The 17,254-nt window shown below is 34.9% G+C and overlaps 1 protein-coding gene across 3 annotated transcripts in view; it reads right to left on the bottom strand.

The window, feature by feature from the left end:
* Positions 1 to 17,254, bottom strand: part of MED13 (mediator complex subunit 13) — a 97,570-nt gene that overhangs the window by 32,850 nt on the left and 47,466 nt on the right. For all 3 annotated transcript variants that reach the window (XM_024980606.2, XM_059878403.1, XM_059878404.1), the window contains 7 exons: positions 10,104 to 10,317; positions 8,751 to 8,832; positions 6,946 to 7,067; positions 4,625 to 4,715; positions 4,276 to 4,490; positions 3,864 to 4,060; positions 2,212 to 3,128 (listed from right to left, as the gene is read on the bottom strand). In XM_024980606.2, coding sequence (XP_024836374.1) covers positions 2,212 to 3,128; positions 3,864 to 4,060; positions 4,276 to 4,490; positions 4,625 to 4,715; positions 6,946 to 7,067; positions 8,751 to 8,832; positions 10,104 to 10,317 — 1,838 coding nt within the window. The remainder of the gene's footprint in view (positions 1 to 2,211; positions 3,129 to 3,863; positions 4,061 to 4,275; positions 4,491 to 4,624; positions 4,716 to 6,945; positions 7,068 to 8,750; positions 8,833 to 10,103; positions 10,318 to 17,254) is intronic.

The raw sequence follows: 17,254 nt of genomic DNA, 5'->3' as shown, positions 1-17,254 counted from the left end.
ATTATGAACAACTATGATCTCACAGACCAAGAAGTAAAGCTGAGGGATATGATTCTATCCCTCAGCTTTTAAGAATTAACTACTATCCTGAATTCTAGCTGCATCTGAAAAATACATTTAGTTTTGCCTGTTTTACACTTTATTAAAAAAAAAAAAAATCTCATATAAAATCTTCTGGGACTTGATTCCTCTCCCTCCCCTCATTACTTCTAGTAAGACTCATCTATTACAATAGTTTTATTCATTTTCAGAGCTTATGTAAGATTCCCTCTGTACTGTTATATCTTAATTATTATCCATTCTCTTGTCAATGGGCATTTAGAGTATTTTCATCTCAAACTTTTACTGCAGTTTTAGTAACAGACTTTAGTTTACTTACAGATTCCAAGCAGTCTATAAGTAATTTAAATATAGGATATATTCCTATCTCCCAGAATACCAAGCACATTGTTTTGCACATGTGTCAAAAAATGACTGATTAGCAAATGACATAAGGGACTAAATCAGAGTTATTAAATGGCACCTATCACCTAAGAATATAAATTCTTAACAAAAACACATGAAAGACAGCTAGAAGATAGGTAGGTTTCAGGAAAGACTAACTTCCTGTGTAATTACCAAAAGTGGTATACTGACACACCATTTTAAAAGTATGAATCTCCTAGTGGCTACATCTGGGGAAAAAAAAAAAAAAAAACCTTATTGCTAACTTTAATAATGGCAGCTTATACAAATTCATTACTTACTGTGTGATAAGTATTATGTTAAGCAACTCAAATGGATTAACTCGATAACTACATATAAATATTTGATATCAATGATCATTCTCTCTTTCAAACATTTCCTATACTTGGCTTCCAGTATACCATACTTCCTTGGTTTTCTTCCTACCTCCTTAATTTCCTACTCTGGACCCTCCTCTTCTTCCCCCTCTCTAAATGTGAGTCCTACCCTTAGACTTCTCTACCTGCAGTCACTCTCTAGGCTGTCCCATGCAGCTCCACAGTCTAAAACACTGACAGGGGCCATGTAGGTGTCACATGCTCAGTCATGTCCCAATCCTTTGAGACTCCACGGAGGAGGGGTTGCGACCCCCTAACGGGCTCCTCTGTCCATGGAATTTTCCAGGCATGAATACTAGAGTGGCTTGCAATTTCCTCCTCCAAGGGATCTTCCCAATCCAGGGACTGAACCCACATCTCTTATGTCTCCTGCATTGCAGGTAGATTCTTTACCCACTGAGCTATCACTGGGAAGCCCCAAAACACTGCTAACACACTCACAAATTTTTTAATCTCTAGCCCCAACCACTCCTCTCAATTTAAAACTTGTATTTCCAAATATGCATTTGGATAAGTAAGGATCATCTTACTTCTTTGCTCAAAACTGTCCAAGTCATCTCGGAATAAACCATAAAGGCCACAGTTAAACATGGTCCGTAAGACTCCACATGACAGTGGTGCTCAGCCATCTCTTAGACTTCCAACTGCTACCAGTCCCCCCATCACCCAACTCAACCCAACAACAGTGCCTCTTTCCTGTGTCTCAAACATTAAGCACATTACTCATGGTCTTTGCACTGTCTGAAAACACTTCTCTCGTTTAGCCACACAGCTTACACTCCCCCACTCTAGGTCTTTGCTCAAATGCTGTCCCTCAGTAATATCTTCTCTAAACATACCTCTAAAGTAACACATTTCTGTCCTGTCTTTTTCTACTTCTTTCCCTGCTTCTCCTTCAAAGCAGTTGTCACTATCTGATACCATATAATTACTTTCATTTAAATTTGTTATTTTGAGTCTTATAGGCTCAGAAAGGGCAGGAAATACGTTTGCTTTAATATTGTAGTTTATAAAAGAACAGTCCCTGGCATATACTAGTTGCTCAATAAATATTTAATGAGTGAAAGAATCCTGAACAAAGCAGACAACCAACAATTTTCTGCTAATTAACATGTGCAAAGTACCTTTTATACTCCTACACAAGTACATAATTACAGATTTATAATAACCATACTTTTGTTGCTGAAATTAAACTAAACTACTCGGAAGTCCTTCCTTTAAAAGTGTCATTCTTGAAGGAGTTTTGAGTGCAAATTTAAGTGTCTCTATCAGCTAAATGGGAAACTGTCTTTATTACCTTTTCTTAAGAAAGAAAAGTCATACAACTAAAACGCAATAGAGAGAAAAACTACTTCATTAGCATACTTACCATTTCTTTTGGACCAGGGGTGTAAGCATGAACTTTTCACAAGTGCTTCATCAACTTTGCCTCCTGACATGTTATCCATGAACTGACGCCCATGTTCTAATGCAAGGTAGCAGTCATTGCAACAGTCCCGCTCTTCAACACGTACCCAATTGTTAGTTACACCAATTTTGGGAAAGGGATCTTGGTCTGCAGCTCCGAAAGGTGAAAATAAATTAGTGCACTGATCTTGTAGCAATAGTATCAATTCATCAGGCAATTTTTCGGATTCCTTTAGTCCTCCATTAACATGTTCAGCAGAAGTGGCCCTGAGAGCTTCAAAACGTTTTTCTGCTTCTTTGCCACATTCTGTGTTGCGTCCTATGATATCTAGTTCATCTTCTAGAAATAATCCTGAATTGTTGCCAAACTTCCTGTTCATGACAGCACTGAAGCCACAAGTACACCTATACTGTGCTTCCTGTGTTGGATCTGGAATGTAAACTCCAACATCGGCACCCTTGATATTCATGTTGCAAACACAGATACAGCAACTATCAAAGTTACAGTCTTTAAACAAATTCATAACTGATTCTGAAAGAATGAGGTTTACATAAAGACTGTGTGCTTCAGGGATGGAAGGAACAGTTGCAGGTTCAACAGAATTAAGGGGTCTGCAGGTGGATGGGGTGGAGGCTGGTGAATATAAGTCTGAATTTTCATATTTGACTGAACCTTGAGCGCTAGCCGGTCCACCAGCTCCACGAGGAGTCCTTGGAGTCCTTGGGGTCCTTGGAGTTGGAAACCTAGGGGTAGACGGAGAAGGAAGAATTCCTGCTCCACTGTTACTAGGAGGTGCACTGCTAGGAGGCATCCCAAAGGAAGTATGAGTCTGAGGTGTATAAGCAGGGCCATATTCTTGATCCATAGTACTTCCATCACTAGTGTCATCAGGGGAAAAGAAAATAAAAAAACATACATAAAGGAACATATTAGTAATGTGAAATACAACTAAAAATGTCCCAAATATTTCTCAGTAACACTGAAAATTATGAAAACACAATTGGTTCAAAAATTGTTAAGTACAATTAAAATATATGTTTGGTTAATATATCCACTCCAGGTGATTGTTGTGTGGTGAAATCCAACTAATTAGTTCTATGATAAATACAATTTGTATACATTGTTCCACATCTATATATCCATGATTACTATCTCTACAGTTCTTGTACTAGAAATACTCATACTTCATTGATTCTAAGACGCCATTAATTGTTTAAAAAAAAAAAAAACCTGATTTTAGAGATCTTTATGGGTAGAAAAGGACAGTGGCAATTTTAAGATGTTACCAATTATAAGACACCCCAATTTCAGAGATACTTAAATATAAAAAGTGTGTGAAATATGGCAAATATACAAATAAGTGTGATTAGAATTTTAGACCAAAACAAAAGATGCTTCCAAATACTAAGTTTTCTCATCTTTTGTGTTCCAATACTTTACTTTAACAGTACCAAACACCATTATAAGCTATTAATCAGAAGATAATTTTTAAAAATTTTCAAAAACCAGTATCTTTTTCCAGATGCCAATATATTAGGTGTTAATTATTAAAAAAAAATTAAAGCTACGCAAGTATTCATATTCTATATCAATAATATAAATTTAAATCATACCCCTCTTTGATGAATGGCATTGTAGGCCCTGAAGAAAGCAATTCTAACTTTCCAACAGTCCAGCTCTGACGGTAAATACACTCTTCTGGCAATTTGATAGGAGGCAGACACTGGCTTGGTAGAGTTTTTAGAGGTGCAAACATGGAACATCCCACTAGAACCTGACAATTTTCAGGCTTATACACATAAGAAAAATCCTATAATATAAACAACATCATTTTCAGCATCTTGTCTTTCAAGGGGAAAAAACAAACAAAGTAACTCTAACCTTTTTTCCCTTTTTCAAACAGAATAATAAAATGTAAATATAATTCTACTCTTTCATTATGAAAGGATTTTTGAATATAGCAGTAAACCAATTCTATATAAAATATAGAAGTGAATTATTTTTCTAGAAAAATAAAATACTTACTTTAATTTCAGAAGGTTTTGGGCTACAGAATCCTTCATCAACCTCAATTTTGAACTGTGCTCCAATACCAGAACTATTTCCTTCTAGAACAGTTCCTCCAGGTGTTGTATCCATACTACCATATTCTTTATTATTCATATTCATTGGGGAAAATCCCATAATATGTTGTTCCAATGATGGTGGTGTAGGATACATTTTATGAAGATCTGCAGTACCTATATTTAATAAAACACACATTTTAACGTAAGACTAAAAAGAAGTTATTTTGTGTATAAAAGAAAGGGATGGGAAACATTATTGAGATTAAAAGTTTGCAGATATATCTGAAATACAGATTTGGTAAGCTTACTTATGCAAGATAATGGGTCCAGATTTCCTGTCTTTGATTCCTTGCAGCTGGATTTATCATCTGATCCATTCGCCGATTTTTTAGATCCAGGCTATTAAAAAAACACACACACACACACACATACATATTTCTCTGAAATTTAAATCCAGTGTGATCAAGATAGTAATCATTTGTATGTAACTTGAAAGTAGAGCCCATTTGTGTCGCAGCCAAATATCTACTAGATGCAATTTAAAGACATAAAAAAACTTTAGGTATCAATAATCCAGATTAGTTTCTCTAATGATTATAATAATACTCCAAATTAACAGAGAGGAAAAAGTTCCTTCATAAAAACAACCATTACTTTCAAAACACATTAAAACCTATTAAAATAACAAAAAAATAGTAAGAAAACTTACAGAATTTGGGAACTGCCTCTTAGTAAAAGATACTTATAAAGCATGTCTCTTTAAATAAAAGACATTAAAGATTTCTATATAATCAATAACCTCTCCAAATTCCTTTTACATTTTTATCTTTCCTAATAATCTTCTTGCCCCTACAAATATACTACAAAAGATTAAGCAAAACTCCAGAAAGGTCTTGTACGACAAAGCAACAGTATCCCTAACTAAAGGCAAATTTTAATACACTGAACAAAACAAGTCTTAAAATCTCCAATCAGTCATCAGTGTTGTTAGAGCTGACAATCTGGTTCCTAAAACAAAGTGGCTAACAGGATACAAGGAACCAAACTGTCAGCTCTAACAACACTGACACATGAACAGCAGCAGGGAGAAAGTACAAAAGTATGAGTATTCAGGGACTGTCATTTAGTCTCTAAGTCATGTCCGACTCTTTGCGACTGCATGGACTGCAGCCGGCCAGGTTCTCTATTCATAGGGTTTCCCACGCAAGAATACTGGAGGGGGCTGTCATTTCCTTCTCTAGGGGATCTTCCCGACCCAGGGATCAAACCCATGTCTCCTGAATTGGCAGGCAGATTCTTTACTGCTGAGCCACCAGGGAAGCCCTGTTTTCAGGCATATATTTACCTAAAATACACTATATTGTGGGATGTGGAGTAGAAGTTTATGTATAGTGATCCCTGCATTATATCACTTAATTGAAGAGACCAAATGTACAATAGAAGTCTCCAAGCTACCTTTATACAGATGAAAAAGGAATTCCCTTTTATAATGCAATGCTCGATTCATTAATTTCTCAGAGATTTCACATTCTGAGTGATAGTCGCTCAGTCATGTCTGACTCTTGGCGACCCCATGGACTGTAGCCTGCCAGGCTTTGTCCATGGAATTCTCCAGGCAAGAATACTGGAGTGGGTTGCCATTTCACATTCTAGGGACTCTCATTTTAAGCTTTAATTTCTTGTATCTTCACCTTTCTCTGCAAATGGGTGTTAAAGATTAAATATTACTTTTTCTTCCTCTTTCACTACTATAGTATATAGATGTCTTATAATAATGACTGTGGTACCAAACAGAGAAGGCAATGGCACCCCACTCCAGTACTCTTGCCTAGAAAATCCCATGGACGGAGGAGTCTGGTGGGCTGCAGTCCATGGGGTGGCTAGAGTCGGACACGACTGAGCGACTTCACTTTCACTTTTCACTTTCATGCATTGGAGAAGGAAATGGCAACCCACTCCAGTGTTCTTGCCTGGAGAATCCCAGGGACGGGGAAGCCTGGTGGGCTGCCGTCTATGGGGTCGCACAGAGTCGGACACGACTGAAGCGACTTAGCAGCAGCAGCAGTGGTACCAAACAAATTCCTGCATAAATTGACAAGGCATATAACTTCAATGTTAATTATTTATTCTCTGATTGAGTCAATTCTTGGGTCATTTCTAAAATTACAGGATCAAAGATTAGGTAACTAATTCTGCTTTCTAAGGACTGCAGAAAAGGAACATATGGCCGAGATCAAATTAAGCTTAATTATACATGTCCTTCAAACATAAAAAATAAAGGAAAAAAAAACCCTTAAAGTTTTTAGGTGACATTATATATGGAATGCTTAGGGAACTCTCTGGTGGTCCAGTGGTTAGGACTCTGCACTTTCACTACCAAGGGCCTGGGTTCAATCCCTGGTTGAGGAACCAAGATCCTGCAAGCACCACAGTGGAGCAAAAAAAAACCACCACCACCTGAAACATGAGGTTAAAAAAAGGATACCAATTACAGAAATTTTATTTCAAAACATTTCCTATTGTTCAGGGCTAAAACATAAAATTCAAGTCACATATCACTTCTAAAGAAAAACTTTTATAAAATCAAGGAAAATAAATTATAATTGTAATCATTAATAAGGATACTTACTGTCAGTTCATCTTCATCAGAATTAAAAAGATTATCAAGGTCAGTATAAGAGACAGCCAGGTCTGAGTCATAAATCAAACTGGTTGATGGAGGTCGGGCATGACCAGCAGGGCGGGGAGCATCTATATATGGCAATTAGAAAAACAAAATAAAAAATTCTACTACTGACCAAGAATTATTCTATTTATTTAAGCTAGACATGTACATTTACATTTATAAGGCTATTATGCAATAAGAAATTCTGATTTGTTTAAAATCCATAGATTTTTTTTCATAGAAATAAAAATTGTAAATATATGGTGATATCTTTCCAAGGAAGCTCACCATATATAGGAAGCTCAGGTTATATAATCCATAACATAGCTAAGTAACCTACATTAATAATGCATCAAATAAAACTGTAAGGACAATAGAATTAAACAGACATTTTTAGTTTCCCTATCTTTCTGAAACATAAAGGAAGCACAGAATAATTAAGCTATCTAGTTATGTCAGAGAGACTATTTTAATTTGAATTCCAATTCCAGCACTAACAGTATGACAAGAATTAAATGTGAGAGAATGCATTAATGGATAAATCACTTTTGCCCAGTGCAGGAACTTAAGTACTCACTTAAGTACCTCTTAGTTAAGTTTCATTTCAGTTCTAAAATTTTATTTTCCTTTTTGCTTTTCTCCCCAGTTTTAGTGAAAAATATGACTACTTTAGAAAAAATAAACATACAAAGGATAGTTATATTCCACCTGCATTCCCACACAAGGAAAAAAAAGCAGTTGGTGTATAAACCTTCCAAAGCATCCTTAGGATGGTTAAACAACTTGAAACAACCCTCTCTTTCAGGAAGATTAAGGTCACTTTCCAAGTGCCTTTGCAAATCCATCCTAAAGATTCACTAAAGCAGTAGTTCTGAAATTTTAGTGTGTAAAAGTCATCTGGAATACTTATTAGACACCAAGATTCCCAAGTTTCACTTCAAAAGATGTTCAGCGTCAGATGGTCCACATTTTGAAAAAGCCACACTACAGGCACAATTACATAGTCCCTTTATCCTAAGGTAGGTAAACAGATTAAAAAACCTCAATAGTTAACTCACCAAGATACTTAGAACCACTGACCATTAAATTTATTTCATTAAAGACCATCATCTCTTCCTTATTTAGATGGACGTCTTTTCTTACTTCGTTTTTGGCTACAGAGTCTGATGGATCCTCCCTTATTTATTCCAAATGCTAAAACAAAACTGTCCTTCATAGACACATACCAAAGAACAATTTCTTTTGCCTCCATCAAAAGTTAAACAGATCTTGTAAAAGAAACAATACAACCCATCTCTCTTTTCTACTTACAAGGAGGACAAAACAGACACTTTCAAAGTGGAGTCTTCAGTGTACCTCCAGTGCTGAGAACAGTGCTAGAAAACTGTCAATATTAAGGACCTCAGCAGTAACTGTTCTAACTTGGGGGGAGGGGGAGAAAAGGACAACCAAATTACAGTAAAGTCTAATTCATAAACTGAGTTTTCATAACTGAGAGGGATCTTAGGTAATGATCTTATCCTATCTCCTTCTTTTACAGATAAGGGAGTTATTTTTATTTGTTAAACACAGGAAAGAAGCTCCACAATTCAAAACAGAATTTCTATCACCTGAGCCTCCTTCTCCTTAAAATCCATCATTTAAAGATTAGTCCCTTTCTATGAAACATGAATTATGCAAAAAGGAATACTAAAAGTCCAAGAATATCAGATTACTTTAAAGTAACAATCCTGGAATGCAGTATTTTGACAGGAAAATAAAAGTTTTACCTTGCTTGATAGAGGGACTAAATAATGACATAGCATCTTCTTCATGTGATAACACTGTAACACTAGATGGCCCATCTTCTACCTGCATACAATATTACATATTAGATTGAAATACCTATTTTACCAATAATAAAATATACCAATTATTGAGTAGCTATGTATTGATCCAAACAGTCCATCCTAAAGGAAATCAGTTCTGAATACTCACAGGAAGGACTGATGGTGAAGCTGAAACTCCAATACTTTGGCCACCTGATGCAAAGATCTGACTCATTTAAAAAGACCCTGATGCCAGGAAAGATTGAAGGTGGGAGGAGAAGGGGACAACAGAGGATGAGATGGTTGAATGGCATCACCAACTCGATGGACATGAGTTTGAGTAAGCTCTGGGAGTTGGTGATGGACAGGGAGGCCTGGCATGCTGCAGTCCATGGGGTCACAAAGAGTCGGACACAAATGAGCGACTGAACTGAACTGATATACTGATTATTCTGCTGGGTGTTCTACAGACATTATCAGTAACTCTCACAACTAACCTACAGGATAAGTAAGTATGTTCACCTTACAGACGAAAAATACTTCTATAGATAACACAGGAAATACAACTGATACGTAGTGGAGCTGGGATTTCAAACTAAATCTGTCAAGTTTCAAAGTCCATGTTCTTTCTACAAAATCTATTACCTTCCCAGCTACTTGTTTTCATATTTACAAAAGAACAAAATGTCAAGTACCTGGCACACAAAAAGGCTAAGCAAAACTTTGTGAAATGAATTCTTTGAATTAAACATATGACTGGGTACTTTTTGTAATTTTATAGCCTTCAATTTCCAATTCTGTGTTTAAGGCAAAACTCTTCTCTAGCAGAGTTATCTTGTACTTAACAGATCCTCAAATATTTGATTTAAAAAAATTTTAAAAACACTTTATTAACATAAGCTTACTTCTTGGGTCACATATTCAAATTATCAATCACTGTATTTTATAAACACAGTGATGTGTATTTTACTGCATTTTTGAAAACTGTTAATTCACTTACAGCATAGTTTAACTCAGAATCAAAGCAGTTCATCTACCTAAGTGTTCTGATTTCAATATAACAGAAATTAATGTCCTTTTTCTCTAATCTCAAAACTTTTATAATAAAGATCTATTCATTATCATCAGAGACCAGTAATAATTTCAAATCCATATAAGCTCTTAAATTTTGTACAATGTGCCTGATTAACCTATTTTTAAGAAATGTTTTTCTAAGTTAATGATGAATCAATCTTTTTTTAAAATGAGAATTGTGGTACCATATGCAGAGCTACAAAACATCAGTGACACTTTGGTGTACTTTCTCTTACTCACCTTGTGTTTTTTTCCAGCTTCTCTTTCATTATTTTGTCTATCTTTCTTATCAGGAAAAAGGAATTCCTCATCTCCTTCAACGAATGCATATGGATCAATTTTAGGTTCTTGTTCTGAATCAGATGCTATTGCTGAAAGATACTGATTTTTAATTTGATATTGCTGCACTAATTCATCAGAAACTTTTAAAGGTTTCTTACATTGCACCATTAACCTGCATCAAAAAACAAAATTAGAAAAATTAAAATTATATTCTCCATAAAAGCATAAAAATTTCTAAAGTGACTATCACAAAATTTTCAGATTTTCTTAAAAAAAAAAAATTTATTTAGAGATGATCTAACTTGCAATCCTCCATTTTACAAATGAAGAAACTGAGGCGTAGAAAGGTTATGTGATTTACTGAAGTCTCAAATTCAGCAACAATGAAACAGAGCTAAAATCCTGGTCTCAGTCTTTCACCCAAATGTGTTGGCTTTTGGTAATCCACTCCACTCCCAAATACTCAAGTGCATTACCCTGTACAAATTCAATCACTTGAAAGGGATTCATATCTAAACTGCTTCAGCACAGGAACTCTCAAAATTTGCACTAAACAGTGAGACTACTGAACTTTTATACAATTTATACCTTTATATAATACCTTTATAATAATTTATATCTACTTCTACACAGTTTATACCTTCACACCTTTATACAATGAAAGTGATTATCCTTTTCCTACTGCCATGAGTGGATATACTTTAAGTTTAAAAAGTTTAAGAGGCTGATTTGTATTTCATGAAAATAACAATTTGTCAACTGTAAATAATTCTAGCAAAACTTTTATAATGTCAAGTGGAGTTTCAGCACAAGTTATCTCAGAGGTTTTTACTAATCACATTGGAAAATAAGTTATTAGTCTTCTGGTTCCACTTCATGAATGATAAAAGTACCTCTATACTCTCCTAAAATATCCAATAAAATGACAAAGGAAACAGAACAGCCAAGAAGACAACACTGAATTTAGAAAGATGAACTACTAGAAACAGAGACCAGAAAAAAGTGAAATCTAAGGCTTAGCAAAAGAAGTCACAACAAACTGATCGCATCACAAAACCCTGGAAATGATCATTAGGACTTTTACATGTCTGAAGACCAAGGTGCTTGGTGAGTGTGAATAGAAAAATGACTCATTTTCGGTCTGTATGACTCTTTTAGACTCCTAAATTCATTTTCTCTATGGCTCGCAAAGCTGAGATTCCCACACTACTGTAACAATGGCAGCCCGGCTTCTAGTCAGATAATGCTTAAAATCCTGCAATGACTATTTTACCCTGAGTAAAAAACAAAGTCCTTATAATATCCTATCAAAGCTTTCCATGATCTGTCTCCCCTTTTCCCTTCATCTTCTACTATTCTATTCCTCCCTCTCTCACTGTTCTTTCAAGGGCTTCCTTGATATTCCTCAACAGGTGAGACACACTCTTGACTGTTCTTTTTATCTGGAACTTTCTTCCTCCAAATATCTGCATGGTCAACTCCCTCACTTCCTTCAAGTCATGTCACCTATTTATGAGACTTTATTTAAAATAAATCCACTATCTCAACATTGATCCCCCTTATCTGGCTTTACTTTTCCCTCCATAGCATTTCTCTCTTAATATACTATGTAATTTGCTTATGCTCATGGTTGTCTGTCACTCCACTAGACTATAAGCCTCTAAATGTCAGGGATTTCGTCTGTTTACTGAACTATCCCAAATGCCTAGAGTAGTGCCTGGGACATAGTAAGTGTTCAATAAATACTTGCTAAATTAATACATGAAATCTAAAAGCCACAGAGGATTGAGATACTGTGTTTGCATTAATAATTCTAAGGTACAGTATGTTGTACTTTGAAGTAAATCATCTTTATTTGTCAGAAAATGATACTACTGCTGCTCCTTGTCTGTCCTGGATATTAAGACAAAAAAATCATAAGAGAAATAAGGTTTGGAATCAATGAGGTATTTGCTAGTTTAGAAACTATCTGAATGACAGAGCTATCACAGCTAGCTAATCTATTCACCAATGTCCAGCACTAGAAGCACTCTATACCCTATAAACTAAGGTTTGAAATAGAGGCAATCAAAAGAATAACTGACATTTTCTCACAATGCTATCAAATATGATATATGTCACTATAATCTCAATGTGCCTCAGATTTATCCTCAAACTGAAATCTCAAATATACAAAACCTTTTTCCATAGGAACACAGTGCTAACCCAACTGTCAATGGGGTATATGTTCTACAGTTTATCTATTAGAATGGTTCTGTTCTATAAATAAGCATTTATTTCTTAAGAGAAGTTTTCTATCTCACCATATTAGATGCTAAATGTTTCCTGAAATGTCTATCAGATACCAACATAAATCATTAAAATAGTATTTTTATCTACTTTGACATGCATTTTCTTATTTAATACTTAAAGTCATGAAACAGGAACCAGAGGGTGTGCTCTCTGACTTGGATGTGAAAATTATGTTGGAAGAAATGGTCAGATAGTGGCAGGGTTAGGGCAGGGAAGATTTTAAATATGCAAATATACATAACTATTCATAGGGGGAAAGTATAAGAACCTACCCCTCATCCCCAGTCACTAACCTGAAAGACTACTCTGTGTTGAGGTGAATAAAACAACTATTTTCATATTAAGTTGTCCTCTGGCAGAAGCAGAAAAACTGCCACACTGTTCACATAAGTAGTTGTTAAGCTAGTGGGCAGTAACATTAAAAAGAAAAATCCTACTGCACAGGGCTCTTTTAGGAATAAAAATGAGTAAACCAAATGCAATACCTAAAGACAACTTTTTGTTATTTTATTGAAGGGTTCTCACAGCAAAGAACTGAAATGAAGTCAATGATATCAAGAGTATCAAGTCACAATAAATGAAAAATGTAAATTATTTACATTATACATCCTTCTGTATTTAAATCTGATAAAAGAAATAAAAACTGTGATTTTTTTTTAAAGATAAGCCAGATTAAAAACTCAAGTTAGCATTTCATCACTATCCAATTATAAAGTATACAGACACTTTTGTGAACAGGAACAACACACCTCTCCTTTTCTAAAAGGAACTTTCACATAAAGCCAAATTGTTAACTACAGAGATAATTTCAGTCAGATATAAAAGTAAATACAGACAAACTGGAAAAGAATGATTAGGTACAACCATGAACAGGAACCTTTGTAATGCCCAAAGCAAACCAAAATTACTTTTATTAATTAACTGTATCTCCTTCTTTTCACTATGACAAAGCAGTACACTACCCTAAAAAGTATTTGTAGAGAATTTAACATGGCTTACAGCTTATGCTTTTATATCTTTATTCAAAAGAAATTCTTTCAGACAAGATGTAACAATATTTTAGAACTAGCAATTATAAAAAGAGGTAAGCTATAATTTAAGAATTGTTAATGAAGAAATTAATTTAAAAAATCTCAAAAAAATTAATAGTACCTTTTCTAATACCATCTCCAATATTCAGAACCAATCCTTAAACTGAGTCAAGCTAGCTGTCAAAAGTATAGCTGTATTGCATTAAAGTAAGATATCAAATAAGGAAGAAAAACAATCTTAAAAAGAAAAAAAAACTTAAAAGATTTAGAATACAGTAAATCAAAGCAAGTTTACTTCATCATAGACATCTTTCTATGAAACAAAGTAATTAAAATCTATCTTTTAGAGATCAAATAATGCATTATAATAACTATATACATACAATAAAAATCTGATATATCACTGATACAACATAAAAGCTAATTCTACTAATGGACATTATGGTTAAGATATCCTGATGTATCCTTAATACTGACCAAGACATCATGATAAGAACTATGCTCAAGTACAGTTCTTTGTTCAGGGTTTAGAAAGATTCCTTGTGAATCAGAATAGCAGATTATTTTAAGCTATCACAAATTCTACTAAAACTAAACTCTTGAAAAAATATGTCAAAAAGCAACTGTAATGTTTCTTGGCAGAAATTTTGCTTTTTAAAAATATTTACAAGGTCTTAAGCTACTATTCTAAAATAGATGTTATCATTAACAAAGAAACTATAATCAGACAGAAAAAGAAAATAAAGATATTTGTCAAAGATGTGTATATCTTGTGTGGGAGATACGCTAAGCTCCACCCAACCTCTCTCTCCTCCAATTAAATTCTAACAAATCAGAAAAGGAATTTTGCTTTAAAGTGGCTACTAAAAAATGCTGTGCTGGATGAAGCACAAGCTGGAATCAAGTTTGCCAGGAGAAAAATCAGTAACCTCAGATATGCAGATGATACCACCCTTAGGGCAGAAAGTGAAGAGGCTCTAAAGAGCCTGTTGATGAAGGTGAAAGGGAGTGAAAAAAGATGGCTTAAAAGTCAACATTCAAAAAACTAAGATCATGGCATCCCGTCCCATCACTTCATGGTAAATAGACAGGAAAACAATGGAAACAGTGACAGACTTTATTTTCCTGGGCGCCAAAATCACTGCAGATGGTGACTGCAGCCATGAAATTAAAAGATGCTTGCTCGGTGGAAGAAAAGCTATGAACAACCTAGGTAGTGTATTAAAAAGCAGAGACGTTTGTTTGCCAACAAAGGTCCATCTAGTCAAAGCTATGGTTTTTCCAGTAGTCATGTATGGATGTGAGAGTTGGATCGTAAAGAAAGCTGAGCGTCTAAGAATTGATGCTTCTGAACTGTGGTGTTGGAGAAGATTCTTGAGTCCTGTGGACTACAAGGAGATCCAACCAGTCAATCCTAAAGTAATCAGTCCTGAATATTCATTGGAAGGACTGATGCTGAAGCTGAAACTCCAGTACTTTGGGCACCTGATGTGAAGAGCTGACTCACTGGAAAAGACCCTGATGCTGGGAAAGACTGAAGGCAGGAAGAGAAGGGGATGACAGAAGATGAGATGGTTGGATGGCATCACTGACTCGATGGACTTGAGTTTGAGCAAGCTCTGGGAGTTGGTGATGGACAGCGAGGCCTGGTGTGCTGCAGTTAGTGGGGTCACAAAGACTTGGACACCACTGAGCGACTGAACTGAACCGAGCTACTAAAAAATTTGGCATCAACTCCTGCACATGAAGCCTAAGAATAAAGGAAATGCTTAGAAATGATGAATTACTCTTCACAAGTGGCCATCACCAAATAAAACTGATTAGCAAAATAAAGAGTATGTCTTTCTTTTATCTACTTATTATTAATACCTATTACAACCCTTTAATACCAATCAGTGGAAAACTTCATTTATTTATGCCAAATGTAAACTGAATTGCCACTTAAACAAAAATAAAGGTCTAAATTTCTCCTTCATTATTTCCTAAAAAAGCATACATTTGTAAAAGTCAACTAGTATAAAGAAACTTTATTTCCACTGATGTATTCTTGCCACTCTGTATTATAGATCTATTCTAATTGGCCCTAAGTTTCTTTAGTCTACTACACATCTATAAAATCCATCCATCCCTACTGCATCCTTCTAATTTCCTAGGAAGGTCCCTGTATCACCTTATAAACAATAATTTGCTACTCTATTATACAGTTCCACCCTACTCTTGAGATTTCATTTCTCATCATGACATACCAAATCATTGAGCAGCACCCTATAATCTTTCCATACTAAGCTACTTAAAGCTTCTGATCTCTATAAATGGAATTATTTTCCACTCTGACTCTGTGTTCCTACTATATTGTATATATATCTGTATCAGAGAATTTAATATTATTTTCTATTAGATTACAATTTCATTTAGGGCCAGGACCAAATTTATCTTATACTCCAACATCTTATGGCATCTTGTATGTTACAGAAACTTCAGTTTTATTCAAATTGATAATGCATCTTTGAGGAATATGAATTTTAAAAAGATAATCTTCCTACAAAAGGAGAAAGAATAATGTAGGAGTTGCAACAACCTTCTAATTAATTAACCTCATTAAAATTAAGTGTTATACATTTAAAGACTTTCAAAACTCAAAGTATTGAAAAGGATGATAGAAATTTACAGTGACTGGGTAATAGGAATTCACAAAATTTTTTAATATAAAACAAACTAGGCTTTTGAATGGATTACTATATGGCCAGAAAGGTGTTTGACATATTACATCTTTGAAAATATAGAATACTTCTACAAAGAATTTAAGAAGATTGTTTAAATGCCATTAAGGAAGTTTAACAGTAATTTAGGGTATTTGTAATTCTTTTTAGAGAATTTATTTTTAATCATAAGGGACATCATCTGACTCTGTCAACTGGCTTTGCCATTTACTGTAAGGAGATGACCAGTCCTCATGATTTCCCATCTCAAGTGATATTAAGAGCAGGCACTTGAATTAATAAGTTATTTCAACAAGATCTCTTTAACTGTGAGAAAAAATAACTTTTGTTTCAGCACAATACAAACACAGAAGACCATGCCAGGTATTTTACTGTGGTTTGGAGAGACAGAGTACGAGAGAGCTCTCACGTGAAACTAATCATTAAACATGGTTAGCATATCTAATATAATAACTTATTCTAGATTTCTATTTCTGTTAAAAGTTATTCATGACATTAAAGGATCTCAACATGACTAACATTTCAGGCTGGAGAATAATTTCTTGTTGTACGGGATAATCCTATACATTGTAAGATATTTAGCAGCATCCCTGGCCTCTACCTATCAGATGGCAGTAGCACACTCCCGGTCGTGACAATCTCTCTCTAGACACTGCCAAATGTTACCTGGGAGGGGTGTGTGTGTGGTGTCTGTGTATCAGATGCCAGTTGACACTGCCAAATGTCACCTGTGTGTGTGTGTGTGTGTGTATCAGATGTCAGTAGGACACTTTTGGTCGTGACAAACAATCTACCTCTAGACACTGCCAAATGTCACCTGGGAGGGGTGTGTGTGGTGTGTGTAACAGACGTCTGTCAGCAGCACACTCCCGGTCGTGACTAACAACCTGTGTATGTGTTTATGCTGGAAGAACACAGTAGTACACGAGACAAAATCCTTACCCTCATAGAGTTTACATTCTAATGGGGGAAGAGACCATTAACAAATATGCAATTTCAGGTAATTTTATATATATATATATATATATATATATATATATATATATATATATATATACACACATAT

This window comes from Bos taurus, chromosome 19, assembly GCF_002263795.3.
Source record: "Bos taurus isolate L1 Dominette 01449 registration number 42190680 breed Hereford chromosome 19, ARS-UCD2.0, whole genome shotgun sequence".
Taxonomy (NCBI): domain Eukaryota; kingdom Metazoa; phylum Chordata; class Mammalia; order Artiodactyla; family Bovidae; genus Bos; species Bos taurus.
This window is presented reverse-complemented; position numbering and strand designations above follow the sequence as displayed.